Raw genomic sequence first — 16,887 nt, 5'->3', positions numbered from 1 at the left:
GAGCCTATTTACAGAGCAAAGTGAGTCAGAAAGAGAAATATAAATATCGTATACTAATGCATATATATGGAATCTACAAAGATGGTACTGATGAATTTATTTGCAGGGCAGCAGTGGAGATACAGACATAGAGAACAGACTTAGGGACGCGGGGAGAGGTGAGGAGAGAGTGGGATGTCTGGAGAGAGTAACATGGAAACTTACTTTACCCTATGTAAAATAGATAGCCAATGGGAATTTGCTGTATGACTCAGGGAATTCAAACAGGGGCTCTGTATCAACCTAGAGGGGTGGGACGGGGAGGGAGATGGGAGAGGGGTTTGGGAGGGAGGGGATATGGGTGTACCTTGGGCTGATTCTCGTTGATGTTTGACAGCAAATAGCATAATTCTGTAAAACAGTTATCTTTCAATTAAAAAAATAAAGTAGAAAGAAAATGAAAAGAGAAAAAGTTCCTATGCTTGCCTTATACAAAAGAAGTACTGTGAACATTTTTTTGTGTAGTTTCTTTTAGTACTTTTAAAAGCTAGATTTACTTAAAACCACTACCACCAAAGCAATAAAATCCAAACCTGGGTGACATATAATTGTGGTGACACTGTGTACAAATTTTTTATTTTCATTTTCATTTAGCATGATATATAGAAGCATTTCCCCAATTATAAACGCATTATGCATTTTATAAACACTTATTATTTGTAATAGCTACAAATTTAAATGTTGTAAATTTGCCACCTGCTTTATTCAGTCTCTTATTAGTGAACATTTAGATTATTTATAATTTTGTTTTTCCTATTATAAATAATGCAGTAATGAACATCTTTGGGCTTATTAAAGCCTTGTCTGCATGTGAGATCATATCACTAGGATAGAGTCCCAAAACTAAATGAATGACTCATAGTTTCAGATTGCAGTCTGAAATTACAATGTGAGAAAGTACGTAATACTAATATTTAATGTAACTAGCAAAAGCTACTCGTTGGATGTCTAAATTGAGCAGGCATAGCTTATTTTAATTCTTTTTAATTACTTTTTCTCTCTCCAGTGACTAGACTTTTTAAAAGAGTTTAATCAGGTAAAAGAAGATCTGGTATATTTAAGGCTTTTTGCAGTTGTGCATGCTCTCTAGTAATAATAATATTGGCGTTTTACTGATGTACTTGTGGCCCTTATCAATTTTTCGATTGTGACCTGTCCAAATCTGTGTTTTCTGTTCACAAACTCCCATGAAGCAGTATGATCCCTGCTTGGATCAGAGGTGGCCGCTGGGTGCTTTGAGGAGGAGGCTGTCAGTGACTCAGAACCTCTCACCAGTCCGACTCCCAAGAAGCATGATGCAGTGACCATAGTACCCGAGGGTTTCCGAGGGCCTGATGTCGCTGGAACTGTCCCCTTCCATTGGGCGCGGTAACCATGGCAGGATGACCTTTCAGTGAATGCTCTAGGACATTCTAATTATGGAAGAAAATCAAAGCTAATCCCTGCTAGTCTTTTCCTCTTCTCAAAGGGCAGTTCATTGTATCATGCAAACAAGTGACATTTCCTATTTTGAACATAGTCACCAGGGTATGTGGTTGATCATGGATTTCTTGGAATGCTGAGAAAAATTTTGCCTTAAAAATCCATTTTCACCAAACCTGGAAGGTTGTGGTAGGAAAAATGTAATAAATGTGGCCTTCTCCCCTCCTCTTCTCCATCACAAGAAACCTACCAGAGGGCCTGCTCCTATTCTGCTCCCCCTGAGGTCGCCACCATGCTGCCAGCACAGAGAAGATGCCCGACACCCTGGCTGTCCCGCTCGGGCCTGGGGACACGAGCAGGCTTGGTGCCTGATCTCTCACCAGATCTAGACAGGAGAGGAACAGGACGGGTGCTGAGCCCCTGGTTCTGGCGTACTGGTCGAACACTGTTTACTAGGCTAACAAACCAGGGACCCCAAGTGACCTGCCCCAGTCAAATGTGCCTTTGTTTTCTTCTGCCGTCGCAATGGCTGTTTTAGTAGCTGGCTGGGCACTCGGCTGCCTATCCTCCCTGTCTCAGTGTCTCGGGTTTTGCAGAGGACTGAGGGGTGTCAAGTGTGCTGGCGTGTGTGCTTGCACTCATGTGTGCTGAGAGTTGTTCAGTTGCATCCACCGTTGGCCAGATGGTTGTGCAGGGAGGACAAAAAAATGCATTTTCACCAAACCTGGCGGCGCCTCGATGCCGCTGGGACTGGAGCCTGGCGCGCCCAGTGCTGAGCCCTCAGATGGGACAGCAGAGCCCGCACCGCGCTTCTCTCCTGCTGGACTTGGTGCTGACTCAGCTTCAAAAACGAAATGTGATTGTTTCAGTTCGGTGCTGGTGAACCGAGCAGCAGGTCTGTGATGGCAGGTTCGGAGGCACATTTATTTACTTTGATCTTCCGGTGTGGCTCCTCTGAATGCACGTCTTGTCCGGCTGGCTGCCTGTTTTCTTTCCCTCTGAAGCTCGACAGACCCCATTAAATACAGAACGGCTCGGCCCTGGCAGTTGCCTCTCAGGTTTTATTATTAGTTATGCATCCCATTTCCTTGTGTCTGAGTCAAGTAGGACTCTCAGAGGGCCACAGTATTCCCTTCTATGTATTTCTCCAGAATTGGCAGGTTGAAGTTATAGACTGAAGTAGGAGGTGAATTCTGAATTTAACTTTCTTCTTAGAATATAAGATATAGATCAGGTCTATACTGAAGGGTGATGATCTCATTTGCAGAGTGAGTTTGACCTCTTGGAATTGTAGACGTGCTCTCGGCTGACATATTGGAACTGACAGAACAGTCTTCAGAGTCTGTGGAATAGAATTGCTGTAAGAGAGGCAGACTGGTTCCTTTCCTGTCATTTATTCCCGTGTTGTTGGCGTTGAGTAGGAGCCAGGTCTTTCTTCCCCTCAGACGGTTCTGGGGCGTTGCACCTCGGTGCCCACATTCTGGTGTCTCTCACCCAACAGCTCTCCTCACACATAGGTTACACTGCACTTGCCCCGAGTTATATTTTCTGTTTTCCTGTCTTTCACGTGATATCCTTTTGTAATCTTATTTTCATTTTTTCTTTGGTTTATTTCCTCTCTTTAAAGTGCTTTCAGATAATTCCTGATTTATATAACCATAGTCTCTGTTTCTAGCGCTTTCTGCTGCTGCTGTAGATGTGGCCCTCATTTGCATGTGTGGGGTGCCTGGGGAATGCTTCGGATCGCTCGCTGACAGTTGATCAGAGAGTCTCTTGCCACCTCTTGCTTGTGCTCTGTGTTCCTTACGGCACCTGTGCCTTTTGGTGGTTTTGTGTTTGAAAGTGGAAATACTGTCGGATCTGTTATTGGGAAATCTCAGTATCACTGACTTCATTTGTCCCGGATGCTACTCAGTCCCACCTGCCTCTAAAATCAGAGGTGAATCTTTTTGTGGACTGAGTGTTCTTGGTGCGTTTGTTTTTATCCCCAGCACCCCCACATCCCTCTCCCCTCACTCAGCGCGCAGTGTGACTCAATTCACAGCAGCCTCAGCTCTCTCCTGGGTTCTGTGGCACCGCCCCGCCCTGACTGCTTCCCTGCCTCCAGGCCTCAGCATTCCTGGGGCCACGGGATTTTCACTTTGTATTTCTTGCATGCAACGCCTGCATCAAGTTGATTCTGAGTAAATATTTATTGACCATTGAATAAAGTAATAATTGGGACTCAAGTGTCTCTGCTGACTTTCAGTGTGTCACTTCAGACACTTTTTAGTTGTCTGCAATGGCCAATTTTACCAATATTGCCCATACTAGACCTAGTTATTTGCCTGATATTAAAATATCAGTGTTCCAAGTGGTGGTTTTCCTGTTTGGTAATAGCATTGATTCAGGCCTCAGGAGAGGCTGGTTGCTAGGAGATTCTTTCTCTTTGAATTAATCTACATGTGAGTTAATGGTTGGTTCTTGCCAGTTTTTCTTTAAAGAAAAAAAAAAGATAAGCTGAGAAGAGCTGCTTCACTTGATCATTCTCTTATGTATTTCCATTATTCAGCTTGTTTGTTGATTGTTGTTGAGCATTTGGACTTTGTACATGTGGTCTCTGTCCTCAGTGCGGATCTGTGGGGCTGAGGGCCCCACTCAGCTTTTCCACGGGGCCCCCGAATCCCACTAGCTTTAAGCAGCAGTGTTTCTGATCATCACAGGGTCTGGTGGCCTGTCAGAGTGTCACCATCATCTTTAAGTGATTTGCTCACGTGGCCGAGGAGAAGCCAGAATTCAGTCTTGTCATTTTTAGTTGTACATTTTAATCTTTTTCTCTCCCGGACTTTAAGTACCTCAGCCCGTGCTTATTTTGCCGTCTCTCACCAGCTCTGTTATCCAGGTTCTAGTCACATCATTTGTTGTGTCTCTTGATTCTCACTTGTAGTGGATCATTTCCTCTGAGTCATGTCATTTGGGATGGGGAGCCTGTCTTTGGAGGGGCTCAGAGAAGCAGTGGTTTGCAGTTACTTCTGCCAGGCACACAGGGGTCTCACTGGCATGTGACCAATTTGGTGTAAAAGTCTTGTCACAGGGTTCCCTGGACTATATGTGCAGAGTAGAGTGGAACTCCAGAACCATGCTGGAGATTCGGACAGACCAGTGGGTACCAGTCACTGTGGGCAGGGGAGGGGGCCTTGGGAGATGTTTCCCCTTCTGAGGCCCAGCTCCTTTTTCATTTGGGTTTGTAGATAACTTTGTTTTCTAATTCAGTTTTTGTTGCAGTTGTATCTCTTTGAGGGTTTCAGACACATATACAAGCATCTGTTCTAACTTGTATCCCCTATACTGGCTTATATCCTATCCTGCAGGACATTAAAATAAGCTAACTTCCTTTTTTTAATTTTACTTTACTCTTAAACTTTACAATATTGTATTAGTTTTGCCAAATATCGAAATGAATCCGCCACAGGTATACCTGTGTTCCCCATCCTGAACCCTCCTCCCTCCTCCCTCCCCATACCCTCCCTCTGGGTCGTCCCAGTGCACCAGCCCCAAGCATCCAGTATTGTGCATCGAACCTGGACTGGCGACTCGTTTCGTACATGATATTATACATGTTTCAATGCCATTCTCCCAAATCTCCCCACCCTCTCCCTCTCCCACAGAGTCCATAAGACTGATCTATACATCAGTGTCTCTTTTGCTGTCTCATACACAGGGTTATTGTTACCATCTTTCTAAATTCCATATATATGCGTTAGTATACTGTATTGGTGTTTTTCTTTCTAAAATAAGCTAACTTCCTAATCAGGACATTATAAGTAAAGAGGATAGAATTGGCTGTTGTGCCAGAATAATCGGTGTGAACCAAGACATGTGGTCACCTTGGTTGAAACCCGAGACCCAGGGCACATAGCCAGACAGCCTTTACTCTGCCAGAAGACTCCACTCCACTCTTCGGTTAGAGGCTCAAGCCATTTCCCTTGCCTCACTATCTAGGCTTTTAAATGCATGTCTTGTATTTTATCTCAGATTTCTAGGTGCTTGTAGTGTGAGAGCTTATAGGTTATCTAGTTGCTGTATTGGCAGAACAGTCTCTGTTTAGCCTTAAACATTAGGATCTTTTCTCTCCTTTGATTCATCTTAACAAAAAATATTTGAAAGGGGCAGTGGTGAAACTGGAGAGAGGGTGCGGGAGGGAAAGAGGAGACAGATACAGGAAGAGAACAAGAGTGAGTAGGAGACTGAGAGATAGGCAGTTTGGAAGGAGGTGGATGGAGAGACAGAGCACATGAGTGTGAGTCAGATGTGTGCACAGACCTAGGCTGGAGGCCCACCATGCATAGGTGTGCCCCCAGGAGAGTGAGAACAGAAAATGACCAAATGTGAGCGCATTAGAATAATTGTGAAAAAAAACCATGAAGTCAGCGGGGGTACAAAAGATGGCTTTGGAATCAGTCGGAATTGTGGTAGCAGCAGTTTGCTGCCACAGCAACAGCAGCAGGGTTTATAAATAGGGGTGCTGATGCGGGATGCAGGGATTGGGGCTGGCCCGGTGGCAACCAATGGAGCAAACCAATGGGGTCAGGTTCTGATGAATGGAGCACTAATGAATGGAGAGAGTCGCTGATCTTCAGGCAGTGGGTCAGTAGTGACTAAAAATAAAAGTAAACCAAACTGATTTAAAATTAACAGGCTTTATTTGTTGATTTTCCATCATTGCTTTGCAGATCCTAGTCACAGTTAGCAATGTGACAACCTAAAATTGAAATTAGAAGTTTAAGATTATGATCATGTCAAATACATTTGTCTAAAGATAGGAAACAGGCGTGATGGAGTCATCTGAGGTTGGGTTGGGGTGGTTAGCTGACCACAGTTGGTCTTAAAACACTACCAAGTGCTCAGAGCGTCCTTGAGTCCTTCGGCCTCTACTCACTGGTGCTGTCAAGCTCATCTCTTGGATGAGTCACTGGAACACCACCAACCTGAGGCCAGGCAGTGTGGAGAAAGTGGGTGGGAGGTGAAAGTTTCTGGTTTTTGCAGCTCGTCTTTTATGTCTCCTCATCTATCCTAATTAGACCCAGCACTGTTTAGGCCTTGCTGCACCGTCGTGTTTTTCTTTTTCTGGTTTTCCAGACCGTCAGTCATGGATTATGACTCTCACTTCTCTTAGGCACCATCACAGGGATCCTTATAGCATTGGTGCTAGTTTAAAAGCTGAGATGAACAAGGCTATGACATCTGTGGAAAGGACAGAAAAAAACTAGGCTACGTGGCATGGGAGAATATAGTCATTCCTCAGTAACCACCAGGGATTGGTTCCAAAATCCGTGGATGCCCAAGTCCCTCATATAAAATGGCATGGATTTGCATATAACCTACCACATCTCCCTGTACACCTTAAGTCATCTCTAGGTTACTTGTAATACCTAATGCTATGTAAATTTTATATACAGAGTTGTAGATATGCAATACGAATGTTATTTAAATAGATGCCCATGTGTGGCAAATGCATTATTTTTGACCAAAGGTTGATTGAACCCACAGGTGCAGTTCCCACAGACATGGAAGGCTCACAGCATTGCTGTATTAAATTCTGTCAGTTTCTTTTCAGTTCTGAATAAAGGGATCCTGTCATGCCTTGTACTCGGCCTAAACGTGGACTGAAAGCATTGTGACCAAGTATTTCTGTTTTCACCTGAAAGTCTGGCTGTAGACTCTTATAATGTTCTATTAGTGTGAGGTGCTCAGTCATGTCTGACTCTTTGTGATCCTGTGGACTGTAGCCTGCCAGGCTCCTCTGTCCCTGGGATTTCCCAGGCAAGAATACTGGAGTGGGCAGCCATTTCCTTCTCCAGGGGATCTTCCCAATCTAGGGATTGAATCTGCGTCTCCTCATTGGATTCTTTACTGCTGAGCCACCTGGAAAGCTTAATAAGTATCATCATCATAAAGAAGCAGTGGGTTGAAGTCAACTCCAGGGACTCGACATCTCCTAAAGTTGCCTTTTCTCTCTGAGGCAGTCACCTCAAAGGGGTCTCTGTGACAGCCATCAGGTGTTGCCTCCAGGGTACAAGGCACAGAGCCAAAGTAGTGATGCCTTCCAACTGTGGTGCTGGAGAAGACTCCTGGGAGTCCCTTGGACAGCAAGGAGATCAAACCAGTCAATCTTAAGGAAATCAACCCTGAATACTCATTGGAAGGACTGATGCTGTAGCTGAAGCTCTTGTATTTTGGTCACCTAATGTGAACAGCCGACTTATTGGAAAAATCACTGATGCTGGGAAAGATTGAGGGTAGGAGGAGGAGAGGGCATCAGAGGATGAGAAGGCTGGATGGCATCACCGATGCAATGGACTTGAATTTGGACACACTTTGGGCGATGGTGAAGGACAGGGAAGCCTGGCATGCTGTAGTCCATGGGGTCACAAAGAGTCAGACATGACTTAGTGGCTGAACAACAACAAAGAATAATAAAGTGCACAATAAAAGTAATGCACTTGAATCACCCCAAAACCATCCTCCCCACCCAAATCTGTAGAAAAACGATCTTCCACAAAGCTGGTCCCTGGTGCCAAAAAGGTTGGGGACCACTGGCTTAGAGCAAGCCCTAGGCTTTAACCTGCCACTCTGAATGGACTCTGAAGCCATTTCCCCTATGTTCTCTCCTGATTGGCAGGTAGATACTTATCTCCTCAGGGGATATGATCCTCAAGTTAAAATGAGCAAAGAGCAACTTCCCTGGTGGTCCAGGGGCCAAGACTCTGTGCTCCCCAGGTTGGATCACTGGTCAGGGAACTTGATCCCACCTGCCACAGCTGAGATCTGAGGCAACCCAATAAATAAATAATAAATACAATATGTATTTTTAAAATGAAGCGATAGAACACAAAAACAAACAAGGAGTCAGGGCCCCAGCCAACATGAGCCACAGGCACCATGAGGGCTCTCCTGATCTGATTCTCTTTCTTTCCACCAGCAAGTCACAAATGCCCACCTTTCACCAGGTCATGAGCTGCTACACCTTAATGCAGGTGGCACTTCAGGCTGAGACACAGTCATTCTCTCCCTCAAGGCAGGCTCCAGAGAAAACTCACAAGCACAGACACGCCAACACCCTCCAGAGCTGAGGCTGCCCTGAGCCCAGCGAGCTACTTTGCAAGGGCCCTGGATGCCCCCAACAACAACAACAGCAACAACGTGTGACCATCCTTGTTTTTTCTTTGCTTTTATCTTTGACTAGATGAGCTATTAAAGCTAAGGATAAGATACTTTGTGTTTTTTGTTGGTGTTGATTAGATTTCTTTGCAAATTTATTGAAATGATGGAACTCAGAAGTTTTCACTGTGATGTTAGAAGCTGATTTGAAGACCATTCTGAGTTTCCATTAATTTTGGTCCTCTCTCTTCTCTTCTGTATCTTTATTCTTTTGTTTTGCTTAACCATTCTTTCCGTATGGAATTTTTTTTTTTAATTGAAAAAACTCCCCTGTGATGGGATTCTGATTGTTTAGACTGGACAAGCCTGTAGCCCTTGGAGACTGTTCTAAGGCAGGATTACAAAGGCATATGCCAGTAGCCGGGAGGAACTGAGGAACGGCCCCAAGGAGTGGGTGGTGGGGCAGAGGGTGAGGACTGGGCACTGGGGTCTTAGGTCCTGCCAGTTGCTACCATTGGGGTGGGTCCTGGTGTTGCTAAATGATCTGATTTCTCAAGAGAAGCTGGAAATAAGTTTTTTTCCCTTTGTGATATGTGTTTGAAATACAGAAATTATGCATGGGTTCAAATTTATTAAAAAAGAAAGAAAATGAATGAATCAGACAAAACACATCTGTGGCCCCGATTATGCCCACAGATGGGCAATGTGAGCTTTTGCTCTAAAGAATTAATTTTGCCTTTTCAGAAAATAACCGTCTTAATTAAGCAGAGTGTGTAGATACCAATTTGGCTGAGATATATCCTATTTTGATCACATTTAACGAGGAAATACCACTCAATTAACTGTGGATTTAGATGAGTCAGTTTTAGCACGTACCTCTCCTTAGTTACGTGTTAGGACGTTGTCCTGCTATTTTGTAGTTATACTGGTGCAGAACAGACTTTTACAAAGAAAATGGAGTTTTCGGCTAATAGATCTCCAGCCAGGTGTCTAATTTTTAATGTATGACTTTATCAAGTTTCTGAATAGTCAGGTGTTCAAAGTGGAACCTGGAAAAATCTATTAACACAGTAACTGTTGGTTTCTTCCGGAATCCTTGAATGTCTTAGTAATCTAAGGTTTAAAAAATTGAAAATCTTGATGCCCTTTAGTTATCTGGTGGGTTTTCATATATCTTCTTTTTCTTTCTTTAAAGATTTGAACATGGAATTCAATCCCTCAGACCATCCTCGGGCCAGCACGATATTCCTCAGTAAATCTCAAACAGACGGTAGGTTCTTTCTTCTTTCTTTCTTTCTTTTTTTTTTTTTTTTAAGACTTATGCTGGTAACTAGCCTGTCTTGATTTTCCAGTCACTGTGATTCTCAGGATAAAGATAGAATCCTAGTGGTCATCCTTAGTGACCACGAAGGATGTTTGGGTGGTTACCCTTTGGGGTTTCTCTATAGTAAGTCATATTTTTAGAATTTACTATTTGAAGCAACTGTCCTCATTTTGCCAATCAGTTGGGATAGTTCAAGGCAGTTTGTACCCTGAGAATCAGAGACTTTCCTTTAAAAATTTATTATTTGCATAAATTCTCTAAAGATCAGAAGTATTGGATAGTATATAAAAAGAAATCATAATACAACTCTAAATAAAAACACCATTATCTCAGTTGTGTCATTTGAGAGCCAGATTGACCTGTACACTAGGGGTAGATGTTTTCCTTCTGTCATACTTGTGTTCAGCTGCTTGTTCTGTGGCGTGGAATTTCTTCTGGGGGATTTTCCCCTCTTTCCAGCCCTTGACTTATGTCACTGTTCCCTGGCTCTTGGCTACAAAGGAGAGATAAAAGACACAATACAGTGGACATAGCCTGTTACTGCAGAAAAGAGCAGTGAAGGAATCTGTTATATGATGCTGTACTGACAGTGCTGAGGTCCTGGGGGTTCTAGCCGTGACTCTTGTCAAATTGCTAAGCTCTCATTTTGAGGAGATCCTAAGTTGACTAGAAAAGTAATCAAACATACTTAAGACAGTTCATTTTAAGAACTGATAACTCCTCAGTTATGGCTAGGTGACAACTTTGATGTAGCATAATGCTGATAAAATATTGGTGATCTTGATTTAAGCAGGCCAGTGATGAGATCTGAGAGAATTTGGTGCATTTTTTTTTTAAGTGTATAAGAAGAAACCACTGTAGGCATCAAATACTTGTGAGATAAGTTTTGAATGTTTTGGGTGGAAGCTAAGTAGGACATTTTTTTCTTCACCTGGTGAAGTGGGAGCCCATGGAGAGGGGAGGTTATTGCCAGGCAGGAAAGTGCTGGTGGGGTGAAGGTTTGGGACAATGAAAAATGAGAGTCAAAAGCAGGTCTTTGCACTTAATATAGTACTGTGAAAACAAGTCGCACGAAGCTGGCACACTTTCAGATTCGGTTCTCGCTTCCTGTGAATTCAGGGCACAGACCAACATCACCCAGAAGCTTTTTACCTAGATTCACATGGAATGGCATTAGAGCCTCTTAAGTGGATGACACGTGGCTTGGTTGTCATGGGGAAACGGATGGCAGGGTCCTCCGACCTCACAGGATCCCCGGGTGTGAGTCAGGGGCGCGCATCTACCCCTTCCCTCTCACCCGCCCCTCCTCCACCGATCACTGGTATGTTGGCAACTCTCGTCCTTCTGTTTTTCCTTCATTCCTCAAATGCTGGGTCTTCCCTTTGAGTGTAGAGGATCTACCTGAGTCTCACAGGTTAAAAACAAGGAAGAGGAACCGACACCCATCTCTGTGCGGTGTCCTGTCTCCCAGGTTGCAGAGCGAACACTCCTGTACCTCCTCCTCCTCCTCTTTCCCTCCGCTTGCCCGCTAGGCTCTTCCTCCCACCATCCCCACTCAGGGGATGTGTTGCAGTGAAACACTGAAGAATCCATAGGTTCTACGCTACTTGGTGTATGTGTCAGAATCTCCAAGGGATTTATCATCCAGAATTCCTCCTAATCGCTGCAGTTCAGTCTTATTCTCCTTCATTTCTGTTGACAGTAAGGAATTAGAATCCACTTAATTCTAAGAGTTTCTCGCCTGGTTGTGGGAGCTCCTTAAAAGTAAGGAGTTTCTGGAAAGTACACCCTAAAGCCTGTGAATGACTGTCACTCGTGTCCAGTGCTCTTGCCATTTGGTGGCACCCGGGCTGACCTGACACACTCAGGAGCCTGCAGAAAGTGGACAAGGGGTCTGCAGCATCTGCATGCCCTCTGGAGCAGCCGCGGGTCTCTTCTCCACGCCAGACGCAGCACCTCCCAGACAAGGACCTCACATCCACACTCAGTCAAAGAGCCTCACCTGCGCTTTTCCTTTCAGCTGATGTTCCTTTTGGTTTAAATATATCTCTGTCCTCTCCAGTGACCTGCTTGTTAACTGTGTTGATTGATTACTGTGTTGTTGTTCAGTCACTAAGTCCCGTCCGACTCTGCGATGCCCATGGACTGCAGCGTGCTAGGCTTTGCTGTCCTTCACTGTCTCCCCAAGTTTGCTCAAACTCATGACCATTGAGTTAGTGATGCCATCCAACCTTCTCATCCTCTGTCATCCTCCTCCTGCCTTCAGTCTTTACCAGCATCAGGGTCTTGTCCAGTGAGTAAGCTCTTCACATCAGGTGGCCAAAGTGTTGGCACTCCAGCTTCAGCATCAGTCCTTCCAATGAATGTTCAGAGTTGATTTCCCCTAGGATGGACTGGTTTGATCTCCTTGCAGTCCAAGCGACTCTCAGAAGTCTTCTCCAGCACCACAGTTTGAAAGTATCACCTCTTTAGCACTCAGCCTCCTTTATGGTCCAACTATTACTCTGTGCTGTGCACAGTCATTCAGTCGTGTCTGACTCTTTGTGACCCCATGGACTGTAGCCCACCAGGCTCATCTGTCCATGGGATTTCCCAGACAAGAATACTGGAGTGGGTTGCCATTCCCTTCTCCCGGGAATCTTCCTGACCCAGGGATCGAACCTGGGTCTCATGCATTGCAGGCGGATTCTTTACCGTCTGAGCCACCAGGAGAGCCCCAGGATACTGGAGTGGGTAGCCTATCCCTTCTCCAGGGGATCATCCTGACTGAACTCTCACTCTATATACTCTCAAAAGGGAGTTTTCAGGAAAGAAAATGCAAAACTCAGTGATACTAGGTTGTTAAAAATCTCCTCTGGGTTCCCTATCTCCCCCTTCTACATCTTTGAGGTTGAGAGGCCCCCATTTTGAGAAACACTGAGGTCTGGGAAACGAAGGTGGGGTGCTGACCCTGCCACACAGCCAGCAGCGTGAGAACAGCCTCTGAAAAGGGGTGCTTTTGTTGTGAGTTTGCTCGGCCTCCCTGCAGGGCAGGATGCTCTGGGAGGCCCCCAGCACCAGCGCGGAGAGTAACTGGTTTCCAGTGATGCTTCCGACGTCCAGTGTTCTGTATTTCAATCCAGTTATGGATAGTATTGTTATCATTTGTTGTCTAGTCACTATGTCGTGTCTTATTTCACCCTAGTAGTATGGACCTTTATGGGTCTGTTTTGGTTAGAAATAAATAGTCCTGCTTTTTGTTGACCATCTTAATTAGTGGACGCATGCAGAATTTTATGAGCTTTACTAGTTACTGTTTTCTTTAGTTGGGAAGCCGTTACCACTCAGTTAACTATGGTGCAGTGGTTTTGTTGGGTGCTGTGATGTACGTGGTTTCATGTTCTGCTCTCTTAGCAGAGGTCACATCTGCATGTGAGCAGGTCGCATTTCTTAAGTCATAATCAAGCAGCTGGATATGTTGGTTGGTGGAAGGACGGGACCTTGACACAGAGGCCCATCCTCAGCAACCTGCCAGGGGTTCGCACGCAGGCGTGTAACATTTCTGTTGCATCTTTTGTTTTCACAGTGAGAGAAAAGCGCAAGAGTCTCTTCATTAACCATGTAAGTGGAGCTGTTCCCCTGTGTTCTTCATAATAACTGTCCAGAGACCACCACACTGTGTGTGCAGTGGGGAAGTGGCCCGTGAATCTTGTCTGCACTTTGAAGAGTGTGAAGAAGGCTGCAGGGCACTCAGGCTCTGTTTGGCCTGTGGCTGGACGGGCACGGCTTGGCATTTATCGCCAGGGCCATTGTGTGACCTGAAGCCCCGGGCTGCTGCTGCTCCCGGATTGGTGTGCGTGGACAGGGTGGCAGCAGATCCCACAGGTCCTTTCCTGCCTCCCTTCCCCCGAGTGACTGTCTCCTAACTCGGTCCCATTTGAATAAGCAAACACATGTTTTCTTCCCCCTTGTTGTTTATAGGTGCAGTAGAGTCTGCATTTTCCTTCGATGCTCTAAGAAAGGATGAACTTAACAACACTTGAATTTTAAAATGAATTAAAAAAAAACCCAGCTCTAGTCTTTCAGCCATTCTGAGCAGCATCTCCCTGCGCTGCTGGCCAGGCATAAAGATATTTGATCTTTTCTCCTTTAATCAGTGGGTGCAGCCAGCCTCCCTCCACCCTGCCCGGGGGTGATCTCAAGCTGCCCCCCCAGGACTGTGGTGCCCAGCCACCAGAACTATGGCCACACATCCTAATCCTCTAAACTTAGGCCTCTTGATGAAGCAGGTGTGTTACCAAATAAGTATATGCCATCAATTCTCACATCCAAAACGAGAATGATGTGTTTGATTTCTCAGGGTTTTTTCTCAGGATTTCTAAACTGTCTGCATTTAAGTATTTGTAGATCTTGAAGTACTAGGCACTGGAGCTTTGTGCTAAACAGACTTAAAGCCATAGTATTGCCTCTTCTGCTCTTTGAAAATCTGGGCAAAATGCAGTTGAAAGGAAACTCATAGCCGGACCCTTGGACCCAAAGGGCTCCACACTCGGCCCATAGGAGGTTGGTGAGTCCTTCGTAGGCAGTGGTCTCAGGGTTGGAGAGACGCCCTGTAGTTTTTATCAGATTCTTACAGCAATTCACGGCCTTTTCCTGGCCCTCTCCAGTTCTGCCACAGCAGTGTGAAGCATCTGTGAAATTACGATCTGTGTCTTAAGGAAAATATGTGGAAAACTGCTATGCCCTTTTTGATTTTTTTGAAAGCTGTGTCTGCCTGGACCTGGAGAGATGAGAGGTTTGACCCCATTCTGTAAGTCTCACTCCCGCCTCTTCACATGCCAGGGGCACTGGAACACTGCCCCCCAGTCAGCACGTCTGCCCAGGAGCCTGTAGACCACCTCTGCTGGTCACTGCAGCCCCATTCAAGTGGCTGGAGGGGAGGCCTGCCCTTGTGCCAGCCGCACGCCCCACATCTCCCCTGTGCCCCACGGCCTCACGCTCTGCGGCGCACCATCCTGGCACCTGCCCTGCGCTGTGCCCCTGACCCAGCGTGTCCTCTCACCCCTGCCAGCCCTCTTGCCCCCCGACACCAAGAGCGGAAGCACAGTTGTTGGAATGTGCTCAGATGTGCTCGTGCCGATAGAAGAAATCTCTGTGCTACGTAACAGATGCCCGGCTAACAGCGTGCCCTCCAGACCACATTGCACAGTGGCATCTCAGCTCTGCGCACGCTGGGAGAAGCCACTGGAATGTGCTGTTTCAACCAACTGAAGTAGAATTGGAGTGGAAGGACCTGCAGGTTCAATTAGGCTAATAAACCAGCTGTGCTTTTCAAGTTTTGAGACCCTCGAGTGTCATAAGTTAGGGCAATAAGGAGACGGGAAGTGGTAATAGTAATCGTCAGTACAGTCTGGTGCACGTTTTATACCGTGTTTGTGCCAGACGCTGTTCTGTAGTCTAATGTGCTGGGTAACTCTGCCCAGGAAGAACTGCATGTCACTCCAGCCTTCCATGTGGGGAAAGTGAGGCACAAAGAGTCAGCCATCTGAGCAGTGGAGCCAGCCTGGGGCCCAGGGGGCTGGCCCGGGCCATTCAGTCCTCAGACGGTCATACCAAGCGCCACCCGGACACAAGTTGTTTAGCTTTTCATCTGAAGACAGAGAACACTGTTTTCTGAATCGGGGCCCCAACTAACATTTGTAGTTTCTTTTGTTGTTGAACTCTGGAATGACCATTATTATTTGCCCTTGTTTATAAAATCCGTTGTGTTTTGTATTTGCTTTATTGTGAGGGATGTTGTTTCTTAATTTACCCTTCAAGTTTCTGAAGAACCTGCTTATTAGTACATGCTGCTAAGACAGTAAAGAGGCTGCTATTTAAGAAAAAGCAGTGGACGTAGGTCAGCCGTGTGAGGAAAGGTGAGGGGTGATGGTCACAACAGGGAAATAGCTTCCACCAGGTGGAGAGAAACAAGGCTTTTTCTGGCTCCAGGACAGTAACACAGTCTAGCAAGTGATGGAAGCTGACTTTGGATACAGCCTCCAGGGAAGGGGCCAAAAGAAGGAACCCCTGGCTGGTAAAGAGGGCACTGCTCACTGGCTGAGAACTGCCAAGAGAGACTTACAAAGTAAAAGGAGCTTCTTCTAAAAGAATTATTATAGGTTTTAAATCTTGAAGCTATTTGAGGATAAACCCTTTGGGGGAGTTTTAACAGTAAGTTAAACCAGGGCAAATTATAAAGATTAATATTCTAATCAGCGCTATGTTTTAGATGTAATTATCAGATCAACAGTTAGAGGAAAATTTAATACATTATAATAGAGACACTTAGGTATTTTAGCAAAGATTGTGTAAAGGGCTTTATTTAAAGTTCGTAGCACCCCACTCCAGTACTCTTGCCTGGAAAATCCCATAGATGGAGGAGCCTGGTGGGCTACAGTCCATGGGGTCGCTAAGAGTCGGACACGACTGAGCGACTTCACTTTCACTTTTCACTTTCATGCATGGGAGAAGGAAATGGCAACCCACTCCAGTGTTCTTGCCTGGAGAATCCCAGGGACGGGGGAGCCTGGTGGGCTGCTGTCTATGGGGTTGCACAGAGTCGGACACGACTGAAGCGACTTAGCAGCAGCAGCAGCAGCTTAAAATTTGCTGAAGTTTGAGCTAGCTGTTTTAATGAATCTTTTAATTAAAATGCGGTAGTCTCTGATTATAAATTGTGGGTGGCATTGTCAGTGGCTGAGAATCTGGAATCTCTCTCCTGAAACTTAAGGAAAACGCAGATATTTTGCTTTAGCCTAATTTTTCCATGACATTCTCCTCCCCTTGATGACAGCGTACCTGAAGGGAATTGATCATTCTAAGTTAAAGAAAAAATTAAAACAGAGTGAGTCAGGAGTTGAATGGCCAGCCTTCTTTACCCTCGGCAAAATAATCACAGTTATTTGTCTTAATATTGAGACAAGTGGTAGCTGTAAAAACTT

General features: G+C 45.4%; 1 protein-coding gene across 4 annotated transcripts in view; it reads left to right on the top strand.

Moving 5' to 3' along the window:
* Positions 1 to 16,887, top strand: part of CCNY (cyclin Y) — a 121,750-nt gene that overhangs the window by 73,946 nt on the left and 30,917 nt on the right. For all 4 annotated transcript variants that reach the window (XM_070802031.1, XM_019972976.2, XM_070802030.1 and 1 more), the window contains 2 exons: positions 9,797 to 9,871; positions 13,491 to 13,525. In XM_070802031.1, coding sequence (XP_070658132.1) covers positions 9,805 to 9,871; positions 13,491 to 13,525 — 102 coding nt within the window. In that variant the 5' untranslated portion in view covers positions 9,797 to 9,804. The remainder of the gene's footprint in view (positions 1 to 9,796; positions 9,872 to 13,490; positions 13,526 to 16,887) is intronic.

The sequence above is a fragment of the Bos indicus genome, chromosome 13 (genome assembly GCF_029378745.1).
Source record: "Bos indicus isolate NIAB-ARS_2022 breed Sahiwal x Tharparkar chromosome 13, NIAB-ARS_B.indTharparkar_mat_pri_1.0, whole genome shotgun sequence".
Taxonomy (NCBI): Eukaryota; Metazoa; Chordata; class Mammalia; order Artiodactyla; family Bovidae; genus Bos; species Bos indicus.
The sequence above is the reverse complement of the archived record's forward strand: the minus strand, read 5'-3'. Positions and strand labels throughout refer to the sequence as shown.